Source organism: Artemia sp. Qi Xiang Cuo, chromosome 3 (genome assembly GCF_049724085.1).
Source record: "Artemia sp. Qi Xiang Cuo chromosome 3, ASM4972408v1, whole genome shotgun sequence".
Classification (NCBI taxonomy): Eukaryota; Metazoa; Arthropoda; class Branchiopoda; order Anostraca; family Artemiidae; genus Artemia; species Artemia sp. Qi Xiang Cuo.
The window spans coordinates 49,546,823-49,566,250 of record NC_142796.1 but is presented as its reverse complement, the minus strand read 5'-3'; the positions used below and the strand labels follow the sequence as shown (position 1 = coordinate 49,566,250).

The following is a 19,428-nucleotide window of genomic DNA, read 5'->3' as shown; positions in this document are numbered from 1 at the left end:
ATAGGTTTCAGACACTACACACCTATGAAAGACTAAGAAATCCAACTCAGAAAAGCCCGAAATAGTAATTTACATATCCCAAATCATAAGTTTCAGACAGCATTCACCTACGAAATACTAAGAAACCTTAGCTCAGAAAAGTCTGAAATAGCCAACTACTCATCCCAAACTCGAAGTTTCAGACAACAAACACCTATGAGTGACTAAGAATCCTAGCTCTGAAAAGTCCAAAAAGCAAACTACACCTCCCAACTCAGACTTTTCTGAAAGGACACACATATGATAGGCTAAGAAATCTAGCTCAGAAAAGTCAAAAATAGCAAATTAACCACCCCAAATCATAGGTTTCAGTCAACACACACCTACGAATGGCTAAGAAATCCAGCTCAGAAAAGTAAAAAAAATAGCAACCCACACACCCCAAATCATAGGTTTCAGACACCACATACCTACGAAAGACTAAGAAATCCGGTTATGAAACGTCGGAAATAGCAAATTACATATCCCAAATCATAGGTTTCAGACAACACTCACCTATGAACGGCTAAGAAACCTAGCTCAGAAAAGTCAAAAATAGCAAACTAGTCATCCCAAACTATAGGTTTCAGACAACAAACACCTATGAAAGGCTAAGAAATCCAGCTCAGAAAAGTCAAAAGTAGCAATCCACCCATCCCAAATCATAGGTTTCATAGAACACACGCCTATGAAAGACTAAGAAATCCAGCTCAGAAAAGTCAAAAATAGCAAACTACATATCCCAAATCATCGGTTTCAGTCAACACACACCAACGAAAGACTAAGAAACCTAGCTCAGAAAAGTCAAAAATAGCAAACTATTCATCCCAAACTATTGGTTTCAGACAACATTCACCTACTAAATACTATAAAACCTTAGCTCAGAAAAGACATAATTAGCAATCAATACATCCCAAATCATATTTTTCTGACAACTCATACCTATGAAAGGCTAAGAAATCCAGCTCAGAAAAGTCGAAAATAGCAAACTACACATTCCAAATCATAGGTTTCAGACACCACTCACCTATGAAAGACTAAGAAATCCAACTCAGAAAAGCCAAAATAACAAACTACATATCCCAAATCATAAGTTTCACTCAACACACATCAACGAAAGGCTAAGAAACCTAGCTCATAAAAGCCTGAAATAGCAAACTACTCATCCCAAACTATTGGTTTCAGACAACATTCACCTAGGAAATACTAGGAAACCTTAGCTCAGAAAAGCCTGAAGTAGCAAACTACACATCCCAAATCATAGGTTTCAGACAACACACATCAACGAAAGACGGGTGCTCGGGGAGAGCCTTTGAGGGTCTGTGGGTCCCTTGTGGGTGGGTGGTCCTTGGGGCGCTCGGGGGGACCTTTGGGGACCGGGGGAGGGGCTTGGGGGTCCGGGGATGGCTTTGGGGGGTCGGGGGGGGCCTTGGGGGCGCCGGGTGGGCGTTGGGGGGCGGGTGGGTCATTTGGGGACGGGTGGAGGGCCTGTGGGACCCGGGGGGTCCTTTGGGCGCTGGTTGTGGGTTTGGGGGGCCCGGGGCTGGCCTTTGGGGGTCTGGGTGGGCCTTTGGGGCGCCGGTGGCCCTTTGGGAGCTTGGGGGGCCTTTGAGTGTCCGGGGGGACAGTTGGGAGCCTGGGGGACATTTGGGGCCTGGGGATGGCATTTGGGGGTCTGGGAGGGCCTTTGGGGGACCGGTGGAGGGCCTTTGGGAGTTTGGGGGGCTTTGAGGCCCGGGGCCGGCCGTCGGGGGTGGGGGAGGAGTATTGGAACCCTTTGGGGTGGGGTTAGAGGACCTCACAACACTGTTCAAATGAAACTTGTGTATTATAACGACCACACTCAAATTCTCTTCTAAAATCTCTTCAAAAATCTTCTTTTAAAATGTCTCTATCTGTTTCGCCGAAATAATTCCATAACCTGTCTAAAACGGTTTCGCCCAAATAATCCCTAAATGCAAATTCAGCGTGTTCCTTTGTTATTGGCATCTCTGCGCTAACGCATTTCAAATTAATATGAAACCTTTTCGCGCGCTAAAACAATTCATCGCTAAGATGTTTCTTGCCTAATTGTTTCCATGGCGTTTGGTTATTAATATCTTTTGGAGTTCGACCAGTAGAACTGTTCCCGAGGCAAAGACATTAATGACTTGGATCTATTTCTGGAGCAGTACCTGTCAGACATTACTAAACTTTGCCCGGAAACAATTTGATTAATGACTGACAGCAAAGTGAGAAAAATACTGTTTTTCCATTCTCACTGACAAAAACCATGAAACATACATAAATTGCTGTTGACATCCATGAAAGTGAGAAAGTTCCTGTTTTTTCATTCTCACTGACAAAAACCATAAAACAGACAAAATTCCTGGTTTTTCAAGTGAGAAAATTCCTGTTTTTCAAATTCTCACTGACAAAAACCATTAAACATCCATGAAAAACATGAAATAAATCGACCAACACACATAACCATCCAAGAAAACATACATAAATGTGACAAAATTCCTGTTTTTCAAATTCTCATTGACAAAAACCATAAACCACGTGGTTCTCGTGCCAATATATGGTGTTAAAAAAAGTTATAGGTGGGAGCAGGGGTGAGTCCTGGGGCCTCCTAATAGGGTTCTACTACTAATACCAATGAAAATCCATTTTCTGACACATACAGCTAAGCTTAATCTCCCTGGATGTAATAAGTGAAAGACGACAACAAATACTTGTTTGGTCACATGTTAGCTGAACACGTTAGGATAATTAAACAACAATAATCACGTGTAGCCTATTCCATTGCAAACATAGCTTATTTACAGATCACTGAAGGTGTGCTACTTTACACTATTTTGTTCTCTGCCTTAAATTTAATATGTTCTTTCCATTTTTGAAATGATGGACTTGTTTGTTTATATGTAACTTCACTTACCCTGTATGTCACTTATCCATTAAAAAGTCTCCATTAGTTTAAAAAAAAAGCTAACAAAGCTCAAAAACAAAATACCTTTTTTGGTTTAGGATGACAGTTTAATGGCAGGAATGATATCATTTCTTGATATGAAAACTCATCTTTCTCTGTGCATTGTATTACACCATCAAGGATTAAGACTCTGCCAAAAGCATGCCTGAAAAAAAAATTGGCTTATGCATTAAACCAAAAGTTTAAAAGAGTAATATAGATTAAAATCCAAGTAATATCTATCGACTTCTCCTTGAGGAAATTCTAAAAAAGCTACAGTAAAAATAAGATCAACTTTAACAAGATAACATTTTTATAATATGGAACTAGAGGATAATAAGCCTTGTTTTCTATTTCTACCCTTACAAAACCTAGAACCTCTCGAATTTGGTTGCATACATAGAGCCTGTATCATTTTTTTTTCTCTAGTTGCTGCAATATCAGTCTTGAGATTTGTGCTAAAGTAATAAATAGAAACAGAGCCTTAGCTTGTATTTCACTATGCCGCTAACAGATTTATAATAGCCTAAAATAGATCTGAGCAAAAATGCATCTCTATTTTCTTTTACAGGCACAGAAAACCAATCAATCCTGATTACTGGTCCTCTTCCCAACTTTCAAAGATAGTGGTAGATTCATTTCTTTAGGATTTACCTAAGTTAAATGCTTTCAAAAATAGCAAAAGTCCTTCATCTGAAATTTGCCACATCAGTTGGCAACTGATATTTTACCTAGCAGAATTCTAGATGAGAGGCTTATCAATATATCAGAGAGCAGTTGAGGGTAACACTCTTGTGCATGGCCTCTCCTGCACTAACATCAAAAAGATAGTCTAGTAATTTTTGCTTCCCTATTCGAACTGCTTCTAAAAACAGCAGTTGCTACTGTGAAACTGTCGTCCCAGGCCCCCCCCCCCCAATCGGGCTAAGAGCCCTAGGCTACACAAAAACTTTGCTGAATTTTTTTTCAAATTGTTATTATTTCACTGTATGAGCAAACTGTTCTTGGGAAAAAAGTAAAAAATCATTCCATCCCATAAAATCAGCAAAGTTTTGAATACAGTCTAGGGGCATATCTGGCCTCATTAAGGTGAGGGGGGCTGTACATAATTGCCAAGGTAGCAACCAGCACATTTAGGAACAGTATTAAATGGAGAATATAATGGTACCACTCTATTGCTACCATAGTGTTTTCTTAAGAATAGCCCATGCACAAGAGTTTTACCAAGTTGAGTCAGGAGTATGAAATTTCGATCAATGAGTTCTGAGTCTGAACTTAACCATGGGAAAGCTTTCCTGAGCCTTTTTTCTCAGCTCCTGGTAACGTTCTCCTCTATGAGCGGAGAAAACAAATCATGAAGTGTTTTAGCATTCTCAGGTGTGCTGTGTTCTCAGCACCTGGTAACATTATGCTCTATGATCTCTTTTGAAGAAAATACTTTAATAGCAAAAGAGTAGAATCATTCAATCCCCCAAGCAATACTATTTCCAAATATAATGGTTGCTATCGCGGCAATTCCACCCTCCCCCTTATTCTGCCAGATACAGCCCTAGGCCATATAAAAAACTACAAGAAGATACTACCATAATAAAATTCTTGCTTTATAATATATAGAAGATATCTATTACTCAGATTTAGATGTTTCCTTCTATTTTTATTCACAACTGAGTAGCATATTTACCCAACTGTTCTTTTTATTTGACATTGATATGGTGCTACAGACTGGGTTAAGAACTATATGCCTTTTGAAAAAAGAGGTACAACAGTTCAAGCAATCGAAAAGGCCTTAATTTAGGGCTATACCTGAACATATTAGGTAGGGGAAAAGAGGTGCATTGTCACACTAGTGACCATTACATTTAAAAATAGCATTGATTGGGGATTTGATTGTAGTAGCATTATTCCTTTGTTTGCCATAGTGTTTTCATCAGGAGAGCATATAGGACAGAATGTTACACTTTCTGAGCCTTAGAAAATTGTACTGAAGAGAGGTCTTAGGCCTACATATTGAAACTTTAAAAAAAAAAGGATGACCACTTTAGTGGAAGACCACTTCTAAAGGAGAGATGCTAAATAACTAAAAATTGAAACTTATAATTCCTTATATTATGCTTTTTCCAAATATCATGGTTGCATTTCCGAAAATGTGTCCCCCCCCCCGATGGTAAAAGCATAGCTCTAGGATGTTTAAAAATTAAAAGAGAAGTTTTAAAAAATGAAATTGTTTCTTTATAATATGTAGGGTCCTTCTATGAACCAGATTATCATTACTTTATAATATTATTTGAAAAAAACTACGTTTTCTAAAGAGTTAAAGAGGCTGAGTTACAAGGTCGAACCTTAAAACGTACAGGGATTAGGAGGCACAGTTGGGGGGCTGCCGCCCCCAAACCCCCGCTTTCGCAGCCTTTAAATAAAAAAAAAAGTTTTTTAAACTGAAAGTAAGGAGCGACATTAAATCTTAAAACGAACAGAAATTATTCCGTATGTGAAAAGAGGCTGTGCCCTCCTCAACGCCTCGCTCTTTACGCTAAAGTTTTTATTGTTTAAAAAAAGAGTTGTGAGAAAGTCAAACTTTAGCGTAAAGAGCGAGGCGTTGAGGAGGGCACAGCCTATTTCACATACGGAATAATTTCTGTTCGTTTTAAGATTTAATGTCGCTCCTTACTTTCAGTTTAAAAAACTTTTTTTTTATTTAAAGGCTGCGAAAGCGGGGGTTTGGGGGCGGCAGCCCCCAACTGTGCCTCCTAATCCCTGTACGTTTTAAGGTTCGACCTTGATTAGAGCTTTTGTTGATTTTAGAAAGTAGTCGAGTTAGGTTAATAAAACCTATAGGATTGGTTCTACAGCTTTATGATCCCCTGGGGCTGTATTTTGAACTACAAATCTGCATTTGTTCCCCCTGCAAAGAACACTGCCCTTTGATGACCTCTTACTGTGTTAAAAAATTGAAACCTTGAGAAATAGACAAACGTTAATGTTGACGAAGATGAACGTGATTTTGACCACCTTCCCCTTTCCCTTACTTTGACATTAACCGCTGATCCATCTAATCATCCTTGTGCTGCTAATAAAAAATGGTCTATGAAACAAGAGTGCAGCAAAGCCAATTGGCCTTTATATATTTCTACCCTAACAGCTCTGTTGTCCTGCGTCAAGATCCCTTTTAATCTACTGTGCACGAGTGTTTTTCGCCACAAGCCAGAGTGCAATTGAATGTTTATTACCTTCACTTAGTTAAGTACATGAAACAAGCTGAGAATGTGGCTGTTCCCCCTGTCCAGGTTAAAATCGAAGTCCAATTTGGAAAGAAGACCCGGGTCTTAAAGCCGTTAAAAATCGTGCTAAGCTCTGGCTTCGCATCTGGATTGCATGTGGGCAACCCTCGCGAGGCCAAGTGTTTGATATAATGAGTAAGACAAAAGCGGAGTTTAAACAGTATCTTCGTTTGGTTCGATATAAAGGTGCTGAGTTCCCTAAAAGTGCAGTACAATGGAAAGAAGTCATTATTATGTCTAAATTTGATTCATTAGGGATCAGTGATGTTATCCCAGATTCGTCTTGGCTTGGGCATTATAAAAATATTTTTAGTAAGATTGCGTATAGTCTTCTTCTTCTTCTATTTAACAGCAGGCGGGCTTTTCAGTATAACTATTTAGCCCTTTTCCTTTTGCTTCACTCTGTGGGCTACAGAGCTACTGGCTTGATTGCCTCATATTTATTAGATATATTCAGATATCTTTCAGCAGATCTTTCGACTCTAGGACTTCAAATATAAGATGATAGATGTCGATTTCTATGCTCTGTGTGCAGGTATAGTTGGCTAGGCTCTTGGCTGATAGTGGGATTTTGTGGTGTTTGAAGTATTTTAACAGTTTACAAAGCAAGGTATGTTGTGCAGACGTCAGCATATTACATTCAAATAGGCAATGGTCAATTGTTTCATTATTCATATTACAATGACTGCAAAGAGGGTAAAGGGGAATTGAACAACTTGAATTAGAAAGATTATATGATAATGCAAGGAAATTTAGTCCATTTGTTCCAGAACTAATTATATGATAAATTTTAGAAAGATACTTATTGGGAAAGGGGGAAAGGATAGGATTAATCTTATTAAAATTAATATCTGATAGCCTCCATCGGTAAATATCTCTAATTGGGATTGGTCTCCTACTTGGCTGGTCAATATTTATATCATTTTTTGCTATTTCATAAACCTGATGATTACCACTTATGCCAGAGTGGCTAGGAATGTACTGAAAGTAAGTTTTTATGACACTTGAAGCAAGATTATCAATAATACTGTGACAATGATAAGTGTCAATGTCCAACTTATATTGAGGAGCTGAGGCCAGGAACTCAAGGCTTGATAAAGAGTCGGAATAGATGATAATATTATTTGAATTTTCAATCAAAGGTTGGTTTTGCTTAAGGTGTTCTAATGCCATGATTATGGCATTTAACTCAGCAGACATTATAGATAAATTATTAAATAATCTCTCGCCCATTGCAATTTTCAGGTGAGGAAGGAAAACACCACTTGCGACCTTCTCATTCATTTTTGAAACATTAACAAATATTTGGAAGTGATTTTTATAAGTAATTGCATTAAGTTCTGCAAATTTTTTCTCGACAAAAGCAATGGGGGTTAAATCTTTATTCCAATTTGAAACGTCAGTATTTATTATGGGACATGACCAATTCCATGGAGGGGATTGGGGGACAGTAGGTGCAATAGACTTTGCTGGTACAGGGACCTTCTTTTGAATATTGGCATACTCATCTGCAATACCTCTATACATGGCTGGATTTCTTAACCAATTATGTAGTGTGTGTGAGCTATTTGATTCAATTTTGGTAAGATGTTTTATCAAGAGAAAGCTATGTCTCTCATTATTGTTGTTAATCCACTCTCCATAAGCAGAAACTTGGTGCTTGTGGGTTTCCTAAGACCAAATATGAGACATATTATATCATTTTGTGTTGTTTCAATTTTTTGCAGCTGGGTCTTTGCACATGCACCATAGACAATGAGCCCATAGTCAATATGAGGTCTTATATGTGATTTATAAAACTGGAGTAAGGTTTTCTCCTTACAACCCCAGGGTGTGGAAAGAAGTCTTTTTGGTATATTTGCTTTTCTATAACATTTTTTTATTGTGTTTGAAATGTGGAGGTTGAAATTAAGTTTTTGGTCAAGAATGAGACCTAGGTAATAAATATGATTATCTTCTGGAATAGCTGTTTTATTTAGAGTTAGTTTTGCATTAACATGGTTTTGCTTTCGGTGAAATTGGATTATTTTTGAATTGGTAGGTGCAATGGGTAAATCTGAACGTTGAGAAAATTTTTCAAACTGGAAAAGTGACTTTTGCAGATTTGACTGTGCTATCTGAAAGGTGTTGCCAGATGACCATAGCACCAGATCATCAGCATATTGTAGATTCGTGTGGGGTAGGTTCATGTCCCAGAGATATAGGGCAAAAAGGAGGCAACTGGGGACTGCTCCCTGAGGTCGGCCTTTGGATATTGTCTTTTGGGGTGAAGAGGCTGAACCAACACAAACAATGAAACTTCGCACTTCTATGAAGGATTTAATAAAGGATACTAGCTTAGGAGGTACTCCAAGGTTTGCAAGTTTATTTAAAAGGATTTGGTGGTTCACATTGTCATAAGCTCCTTCAAAATCTAGGAAAGCTGCCACTAGGATATTATTTTTTGAGAAAGATTCATTTATTGCATTTTTTAGCAAAATGAAAGCATCTGTTGAGGAGTGGTATTTCCTGAATCCAGTTTGAGTGTGTGGGATCATATTATTTTTCTCAACAAACCAGAGGAGTCTGTGATAAATAATTTTCTCCATTATTTTTCCCATCACAGGTATAATCATTATGGGCCTATAAAACTCAGGGTTATCTTTTGGTTTATTTTTCTTTAGGATTGGTAGGAGGGACGAACATTTCCAAATATTGGGGAACCTAGAAGATGCCCAAGCGTGATTATAATAATTTAGCAGTTCTTGTTTGTATGAAGGTGTGAGATTCTTTATCCATGTAGGGTGTATATTGTCATAGCTACTGCTAGTTTTGGACCTAATATGATGTATTGCATTATTCAATTCCTGGATTGAAAATGGATTAGTTATGTACTCGGATCCTGGGCGTGGTTGGTAACTAGGGTTCATAGGAATTGTGGACAGTTTGCTTTGATTTTTTGATGTTAGCTTATTAACAAAAAGAGTTGCAAATAGGTTAGCCTTTTCATTATTATTGTGATAATGTGTATTTTTATGTATAAGTTCATACAGGAGTGGGTTGGGAGAAGTCTTTTTCCCACATATGTGGCTTATGACTTTATGTATAGTTGGCTCATTTGTTTCTCTGGAGAGATTATTTGCAAAATTATTCCAGTATTTATATTTAGCATCTATTATAGTCCTTTTTAGATTAGATTCTACTTGTAAATTTTTTAAATATGTAGTAGGTGATTGTTTTTTTTATGAATTCTGTCCAAGCTGCCTTTTTTATCCTCCATTTATTTAGGCACTCATTTGTCCACCATGCGTTAGGAATTTATTTAGGGAATGTTTTCTTAGGAGTTGTCCTGGGGATAGCATGATTAGCTGTATTTATTAGTAAAGATGTCAACGCTTCAGCATGTGTGTCAACTGTTGTGTTAGAAATGCATGAACATTGGGTGAAACTTGTAAATTCATCATTTAGCTTATTTTGGAAAATAGACCAATTTGTTTTAGTGTTGATATATTTGGATGTATGAGATAAAGTTTCAGCAGGTTCATTTAGGGAGCAAACTATAGCAAAGTGGTCTGTACATAGACTATCAGTTTTATTTATGTAAATTTTGTTCAAAAAATTTAAAGACACAATTTGTAGGTCAATTGTGGAGAAATTGCCACTTTTGGGATTGAAATAAGTATTCAGGTTTGGAGGGGTAGCAACAGCTAATTCATTATTATTTGAAGTCATATGCTCAATAAATTTACCAGCTTTATTTGCTGGTTTATTCCCCCACAAACGGCTGTGGGCATTGAAATCACCACAAATAATGATATTTTTTAACATATTAGAATTATTTATATAATTAAAGAAATCCTTGGCATCTGTAGTTTGGCCATTAGGGTTATAAAAGCTTATTATATAGGTTTTTAAATTATTCAGCCAAACACTTATACCAATTACATCAATATCATTTTCAAAATCTGGAAAATTGATGCCACAAAATTTTATATTATTATTAACTAATAAAGCTAAACCACCTCATATTCTCTCTGAAGATCTATCATTTCTCAGGATAGTATATTCCAGAGACTTAATTTGTTGATTTTGGGTTAAATGAGTTTCCTGGAGGAAAGCAATATTAATGGAATTATTATTCATAAATGATATTAGTTCATTTAGCTTATTTTCTGTGAGTGATCTTACATTCCATTGGAGTATTGATAAATGTTGTGTTGTTGATTTATTCTTCATATGACTGTGTATCAATGTTCAGCTTTGTTAAAAGTAAAGCAAGATCTTTTTTGCTTGAATGAGCATATCATCTGGGATGTAGATTTTTGCCAATTCTGCAATGATTTTTGTTTTATTGTAGTTGATGTATGTTTATGGCCTGAACTGCATTACGGTTTAGAATGAATAAGCATATATTTGGGGATTGCATTTTTGGTAGTGCATCCTGTTTGTTGGTTAAGGGATTGATTCCTGGTAGTGTTTCTGGTTTATTTCTTCTTGGGAGGGAGGGCCAGGCTGGCCGCATCTCACCGGACAAGGAGGCTTGTTGGCTTGGTGATTCCTTCTGAGAGGGATTTGAGCTAGGGGGCTTAGAAGATGGTGTTTTATATGGGGTGCTTGATGCATTAGGGGCATTTGACTTGGGGGTTTTGGTTGGTTTCATTATAGGATTTATTTGTTATTGTTAGGCAGCATTTGCTTCCATTGCAGCAAAGGGGTATGGGATGGCCTTCTCTGTTGATATTTGGAGTGTTAGAGCTCTTTTCTTGTATGCAGGGCGTAATGATTTATTTGTAGATTCATGTGGGCCTTTGCAATTAATGCATGTAGGCTGAGTGTTGTTGCAAGTTGTCAGCTCTTTAGGATGGAAAGATTTACAATTACTACACTCTTGGAGAATTTCATTGCATTTGTTTGTCGTGTGTCCCAGTTTGAAGCACTTCTGACACTGAATAGGCTTAGGTTTGTATTCCTTGTGTGGTTTGATTTGCCCAAATAGGAATAATTTTTCTGGGATATCAATTTTATTCTTCAGTGTGAATAAGAAGGATCTACTAGTTTTTAGGCCATTAGAGTTAGGTTTTCCAAGTTGGGTAACATCCTCAACTGGGATTGTGTTTCCATCCCTATCTGAAAGGCCTTCTTTTAACTCCTGAGTAGATATCTCTGGGGGAACATTATAGACAACTATTTTTGTTGGTGATTGTTTTGGGTTCCAATTAGATGCAATAATTGGGGTATTCGGAAGGGATTTAAGGTTAATTATTGTATCCGCTGATTTCTGATCTTCTACAGCTATTAGCAGATATCCATCACGGTTAATGTTAAGAGAGAACATTGATTTTAGCAATTTAAAAATTGCAACTCTTATTGCAGTGATCATTTATATTTCAAAGGGGGTAGTGGGAGTAATTTTAAGGTAAATTCCTAAGTTTTTGGAGGGAGGATCTTGGGCAGGGAGAGGGGAAATGCTTTTAATTGGGGAGATTTTTTCGTTTTTTTAGAACTTCTAGAGAGGACCTCTTGAAACCCATTATCATCATTTATGGTTACATTAGCCCCTACACTTATCATTGTCCTATTCTCCAAATTGGAGCTGTCATTATAACTTTGAGATAGGGTGCTTGACCAGCCAGGATGGGTATCTTTCACTATGACACTTTCACTGGAATTTGATTTGGGATCTGGGGGGACTTTTTTTTTGGAAGACTTCTAATCATTGCCTATTGGAAAAAGCTTTAAACACAAAAATAAAACTAAAACAAGAAGGGAAAAATAGATAATATCAAACCATCTGCACTATACTATGGGGAGGATAAACACCACAGTATAGCCCTGAGGATGACTTGAGCAGAATTGGTTTAGTACAACTGCAGATTAGAAGAGACAATAATCACAAGAAAATATATTTCGATTTTCTTATAAGGTTACTGTTGTGTTTATGCTTAGTTTCTAAATTTTTGCCACCTAAAGTTTTGCAACGTCATGTTATTCCTGTATCAACTAAAAGTATTGTTAATTGTATGCTTAAACTTAAGTCTAAATCGAGTGATCTTGATGGGATTAGCGCTCACCATTTACTTTGTGATTGTCCGGCACTAGTCGCTCAGCTCAAGTTACTTTTTCAGTTCTGTTTATGTTTGTCAATGGTGCCTGATCCCTTCCTTTGCAGAACGGTAACTTCGATTCTTAAACGCCAAAGAGACCCTTTTGATTGCAGTTCATATAGGCCCATCACTGTTGCTTGCAATATTAGTAAGGTTTTTGAATATGTTCTGCTCCCATATATTATTGAACGAACTGCAAAAGACTCAAACCAATTTAGATTTCAACCTCGTATTGGGTGTCAACATGCACATAAGGTTTTAGCATCAAATCTTTATCATGCCCAGTCTAAAGGTTATGAATTACATATTTGCGCTTTGGAATTTGTCTAAAGCCTTCGATAGTATTTGCCATGCACAAATGTGGCACTCCTTGTAAGAGTTTGGAGTGAACCCTTCTGTCATACATGTACTTAAATTTTGGTATAGTAATTCGTTTCTTCGTTTAAAATCTGGTACAGGGTACTGCAGTAGTATACCAGTTCAATCTGGAGTACGACAGGGTGGGGTGCTATCACCATCATCTATTTAATGCTTGCATTCAAAATGTGTTATTAGGAATCAAGCCTCCGTATTTTTATAATTTATCTGATGTGTCTTATATTGCGTATGCGGACAACCTGCTAGTTATAAGTCAAACTAAGTCTATTTTGGCATTATTGGTGCAACGTATTTCTATGATGTTTCAGGATGTTGGTCTGTTTTTGAATGTTAATAAATACGAATATTTAGTTTTCAATCCCAAATCATCAGCTCATAATTTGTCCTGTGGATCCTCAGTAATTCACAATGTTACAAGTTTATGGTGGTTAGGAATTAGTATTTGTTCTACACTCACTTGTTTTTGCGACTTCAAGTTCTGAGAGATGTTAAAGAAAAGTTGAAGATCGGATATGCGAAAATTGTACCTAACCGTGGAAAATATTCATGCTAATATATTAGCTAAATATTATATTATTAGCTAAATATTAGCTAAAATGTATCCTACATATTGTGACCATCCTGTCTTGTTTTTAAGTGGAATGTATTCGTTATTGAATAAGAAATATTTGCGCCAGATCCGTATTGCTTATTTTAGATATTGCAAATCTTCACTGTACATTCCCACTTCATTTCGTAATACACGTATTATTGAGAAGTATGGTGCTACCAACATTATCCAATCGTTTGAATTGCTTACTAATAATTTAACAAGACATGCCTTTGAGTCCCTAGGCCCAAACCATAATATTATCCGTGTGTTTTTGTCAGTGATTAAGGTTTAAGTTATCTTTGTTTCTGTGTATTTGATTTTTTTTTTTCCTTTTTAGTGTACTTTACTCCGCTTGTTTTGTATAGAAGTGGGTTATAAATAAATTATTCATTATTATTATAGATCTTCTGCTCAAACGAGGGACAAGAAAAGTATGTTTAGTCTCATACTTTGGCTCAATCCAGATCTATAAAGTTTTAAAATCTGTTAAGTTATTTCTTAAATTTAGTAAAAACCTTTGATATGGTTTAAAATTCTACTGATATAGTAGCAATTGCATATCAAAAACAAGAACCCATGAAAAAGATATTGAAAACACAAAATAAAGGTAAAAATTTTACATCAAAATTTAATTAGTTATACATAATTTTTTACACAAACATTTAAGTAGTTATAAACCAGTCACCTGTACTCTTTAAAGCCCTAGAAATAAGAAAAAGGCAGAGATGCTAGCTTGATAACATCTTCCCAGGGTAGGGCAGAGGCACCAGTTTCCAGCACACTAAGCATTTACCTAAAATTGTATGGCTTCTAATTACCTCATTTATTATACAGTTTTATAAATTATAATAGTACTGAAAACCTCAGATATTTGAGTTTTATAGTTCAAAACTATGCCAGTTTCATTATCATCATGCACAAGACACTATCAAACATTTGGTCATGCTATTTCTGGAATTTCCTTTAGTCTGATTTTATATTTGGATTAAATGGTTTCTATCTGTAAAAAAACTTACTCAGGAGTTGTCACAGAGTGCAGCTAAATTTTTGAGATATAAGTGAAGAATGTAGAATTCTCTTAACTTTGTATCACCTCTGTTCCATGCCTTACCACTACTAGGCCTACCAACAGCCATTACAGCATCAGCCTGCCTGAGGCAAATACAGCTCTGCATGTTCCTGTTCTATCCCAATCTATTTGAAGCCTCTATCTTGACACCTTCCCAAGAAGTTCTCATTTCCCTTAAATCTCTTCCTTGCAAAATCAACCCATCCCATTTGGGGATAATCTGCTTTTCATTTGGCCCAAGATAGTTGGATGACAAGCATAATCTTTCACAATCTGTCATCTGCAAAATGTTTCCTAGCCATTTCATCCTTTCTCTCATTATGCCCTTAAAAAGCAGTATTAAACTACGTTTTTGTACAGCTTACTGTTTGAGATACATTAAGTCAGTTGGGTACCTAAACCAGTCCATAGGTAGTTTACCTGAAAAACATTTAGCTAATCCACTCCATTATTTGTAGTGCCCATGCCTCAGAGCCATACTTGACAACTGTCATCATTACAGCTTCTAATATTCTATCCTTGGTTTGCAGACTTATTTTCGTATTCTTCTAAGCTTTTTTTAATTGTGAAAAAACACCTGGGGCCTTTGCTCTTCTACTTTTAACATCTTAACTTTTAAACTCCTAACACTTACATGTAGAAAAAATAAAGATGATACCATTCTAACCTATAAGTTAATGAAGGTTAATACTCTCCCAACATTATTTCCTATTGTTGGTCCAAATTCAAGAACCAGAGGTCATTGACTGAAGTTTGTAAACAGTCTACCCTATTTACAGTCCATAATTATTTTTCTCAAGAATCGTAAACAGTTGGAATAAACTATCTGAAGATACAGTTACTGCTGAATGATTCTCAAGGCAGTGTAAACTTGACTGGGAAGCTATTGATCACCCAGCTGCACCTGGTCATTAAACTACAATGAAAAAAAACAACTTCAAACATCAACTCCGGAGATTCACAAGGAAAAATCCTTATACTGCTCCAAGCTGCAATTTAAAGTTAACTGCAACTACCATATTTAATAATGATACTACCTATGCAAGATAAGCTGTCCACTTGATTGATCTTCTTGTTACCCAACATCACCTTCACTTATTACTAGCCTTAGTGACTTGGTCATCTTAAGATAAATTTTCAAAAATTATTCTTGCACCTGAACTCACAAAACCTTGAAAAATTCATTCATCTTGCTCACACTTTCATCTAGGATGCTTAAATCATCAGCATAATCTAAGTCTCAGAGAGTTTTACTTCCCCATTTGATTTTGTGTTCTCTAATTGCCTTTGTTGTGCTCCTTAGGACAAAATCCATCAAGGTTATCCATACAAATAGGGATAGAATGCACACTTGTTTAACTCCTGATCAAACAGTTTGTGGTAACAAACTGTAAGTAAGGAGCACCCTAGCTCAATAGTAGCCGAAACTCTAAAAAACATAATTTTGATACCAATAGATACATCAAAAGAATCAGATTTTTATGCTGATTTCAAATATATAGTTTAGTCTTACCCATCAAAAGTTACACCCCTGAGAAAATTTACCTTATTTTCAAAAAAAGGAGGAAAGCCCCCTAAAACTCCTAGAACAATGACGAAAATCCCACCATCAGATTCAGTGTATCAGAAAACCATACTATAGAAGTTTCAAGCTCCTATCTGCAAAAATATGGAATTTTGTATTTTTTGCCAGAAGAAAGATCACAGATGCATGTTTATTTGTTGTTGTTTTTTCCAGGGGTGATTGTATTGACCCAGTGGTGCTAGAATATCGCGGGAGGGATCATTCAAATGGAACTTAAAAGTTCTAGTGCTCTTTTTAAGTGACAAAAAAATGGAGGGCAACTAGGCCCCCTCCCACACTCATTTTTTTCCCAAAGTCACCCAATCAAAATTTTGAGATAGCCATTTTGTTCAGGATGGTCAAACAATACAATAACTATGCCTTTGAGGATGACTTAATCCCCCAAAGTCCCCAGTGGAAGTTCTGCAAGTTATGAACTTTGCACAATGTTTACATATAGCATTGGTTATTGGGAAGTAGGCCTATACATAAGTTTTCAGGGGGGATTTTTTCTGGTAATTGGGGGGGGGGCAGTGGTTATGGGGGAGGATCTTTCAATGGGGGAAGGGACATTGAATTTACCAGCATTATTTAAAGAAATGATCAGAAGTTAAAAAAAAAAATTCTTTCCACTGAAAGTAAGGAGCAACATCAAAAATTAAAACAGACAGAAATTATAATGTATATGATTGGGTTTGCCCCCTAGACATTACCTTGCTCTTTATGCTAATGTTTTTTTTGTACTTTTGTGAAAGTTATTTATTCTAATTAATGGCCTTTGTGATTAAGGGTCATTCTTAAAGAATTTGAACAAAATTTGAACTTTAGCATAAAGAGCAAGGTCTTGACTAGAGGGCAAACCCCCTAATATACATAATAAAAATATACAAATATAGAAGTTTGGTATGTAAGTTAATTTTTAAGTTATGTCAGATCAAAATTTCAAGAAAGCCATTTATCCAAAAAAATAAAATTGATATGCAAATTTTGTTTTAATTATTCATGTATGGTGAGCCAAAATTAAAGCTGCCTTAATTCAAGAACGTTCAGAAATTAAACAAAAAAAAGTTTTTTTTAACTGAAAGTAAGGAGCAACATTAAAACTTAAAAAGAAATTATTTCATATATGAAAGGGGCTGTCCCTCCTCAACACCTCACTCTTTACACTAAAGTTTGACTCTGTCTCACAACTTAATTTTTTAAAACAGTAAAAACTTCAGCATAAAGAGCAAGGCATTGAGGAGGGGCAGCCCCTTTCATGCATGGAATAATTTCTGTTCATTTTAAGTTTTAATGTTGCTCCTTACTTTCAGTTAAAAAAAACTTGTTTTTTAATTTAATCTAATACAAAGCCAGCTACTAAGCTCATTCCCTACCTTCACTGCAGCAATGTCATTCTTGTACATATAACAACACATCAATAGTCATTTAGTTGTATTTATCAGGTTATACTTTTCAAGGATAAGACTTTAGCTAAATGTGTTCTAGCAGCTTAATCAAACGGTTGCTCATAATCTTTAAAACTGAGGACTACAGGGCTTTGATGATTAAGGCACTTCTCAATTATTAATCAAAGAATAGAAATTTGGTCAACACATCTTCTACCCTTCCTAAAACCATACTGTTCTCCTCTAAAAAATTTATTTACAGCCTCTCTAAGTCTAAAAAGTATCACCATGCAAAGCAATTTGCTTTCTATAGAAACCAGGCTAATGTCTTTATAATTGCCACAATCACTTTCTTATCTCTATATTTTAATTAGTTTTCCTAAAATTGCTAGGTATTTCCCCTTTTTCAAAAATCATGGGCATAATTTTCAATAGCTTATCTCTAACCTCACAGCCCCCATATTTAAGAAATTCATTTACCCTAATTGGTTGGTAGAAAGTCAATTGGTTGTCAAAATGACCAGCTAGTTGCTAAAATCCATGGTAAACTTTTACTTTAGCTATCTTGGAAAGGGGTTAGGTTAGGAAAATGAAACTTTCAGGGATAGGTTTACAGGCTACAGTATGTCCTGGGAAGGTATTTTGAAGTACATAGCTCTACTCCTTCTCCCTCTAGAGGGTCCTGAAATGTGCCTAAATGACAGGACCTATTGAAATTTTGACAAAACAACATTTTACCTTGACTTTAAGTTATCAGTTTCTTTTTCTCTGGCTTTAGTTCTGAAAATGCAATTCCTGTTATTTAAGTAGAATTTTAAGCTATATCAATGTTTTTTTTCAAAATTTAGAAAATGTATTTGCATATCTTTAAAACCTTATAGATTGAGATTAAGCAAAGTTGTGAAGCTGAAAACAATTTGTTGTACTTCATTTAAGCAGAAGATCTATTTTGCAAGGTTTCACTTTTATAACACACATATTTTTAAAGGTCAGGAGCCTCTAGAGAGAAAAGTGGAGGTAGGTACTTTAAAATACCTTTGGTAAATTCTGCTTTAGCTACTTCTGGTTATCTTGGAAAGGGGTTAGGTTAGGAAAATGACACTTTAAGGGATGGGTCTACAGGCTAAAGTATGTCCTGGGAAGGTATTTTCAAGTCCCTTCCTCTACTTCTTCTCCCTCTAGAGGGCTCTGACCTTTGATGATCTGTGTTATAAAAGTGAAACCTTGCAAAATAGATCTTCTTCTTAAATCAACTACAACAAACTTGTTTTCACCTTCACTACTTTGCTCAATTCCAATTTATAAGGTTTCAAAGTTATGCAAACACATTTCCTAAATTTTGAAAAAACAACAACATTTATATGGCTTAAAATTCTACTTAAATAACAGGAATTGCATTTTTAGAACTAAAGCCAGAGAAAAAGAAACTGATAACTAAAAATTAATATAAAATGTTGTTTTGTCAACTTCAACAGCTATAGAACTGTCATGTAGGCAAATTTCAGGACCCTCTAGAGGGAGAAAGAGTGAAGGTAGGTACTTAAAAATACCTTCCTGTGACATACTTTAGCCTGTAGACCCATCCCTGAAAGTTTCATTTTTCTAACCTAACCCCTTTCCATGATATCCAAAAGTAGCTCCAGTAGAATTTTACTATACCTTCCCAGGACATACTTTAGCCCATAGACCAAATCCCTGAAAGTCTCATTTTCCTAACCTAACCCTTTTCCAAGATAGCCAAAAGTAACTAAAGTAGAATTTTACCAAATCCACCTACTACAATAATTTGGCTAGCCTAGTGAGATTTTTTATTCCTAGGCCTGTGTCTGGGACCATCAAGCAAAGGTAAATTTATAGGTGGAACTAAAATTTAGCTAAGATGAAAGTGAAAATGTCATTTGATGCCTTTTTTATGCTCTTTTGTAATTCAATAATTACTCCTGGGGGTAGTTGCATCTTGAGCCCTTAAAGGGGCCCCAAAGGTATTTCATTTTTGTAGCCACACAAAGAAGTTATCAACACTAGTTGAGTTATTGAACAGTGGTTAAAACATATCACTAGTTTATGAAAAAGTTGTTCAACAATAATATATCCTGAAAATACCAACA

General features: G+C 36.1%; 2 protein-coding genes across 2 annotated transcripts in view; one reads left to right on the top strand and one right to left on the bottom strand.

The window, feature by feature from the left end:
- Positions 1-19,428, top strand: part of LOC148954218 (prostamide/prostaglandin F synthase-like) — a 516,813-nt gene that overhangs the window by 148,131 nt on the left and 349,254 nt on the right. The window lies entirely within an intron of this gene.
- Positions 1-19,428, bottom strand: part of SpdS (Spermidine Synthase) — a 108,259-nt gene that overhangs the window by 83,731 nt on the left and 5,100 nt on the right. The window contains exon 2 of the mRNA XM_089086986.1: positions 3,014-3,134. Coding sequence (XP_088943112.1) covers positions 3,014-3,134 — 121 coding nt within the window. The remainder of the gene's footprint in view (positions 1-3,013; positions 3,135-19,428) is intronic.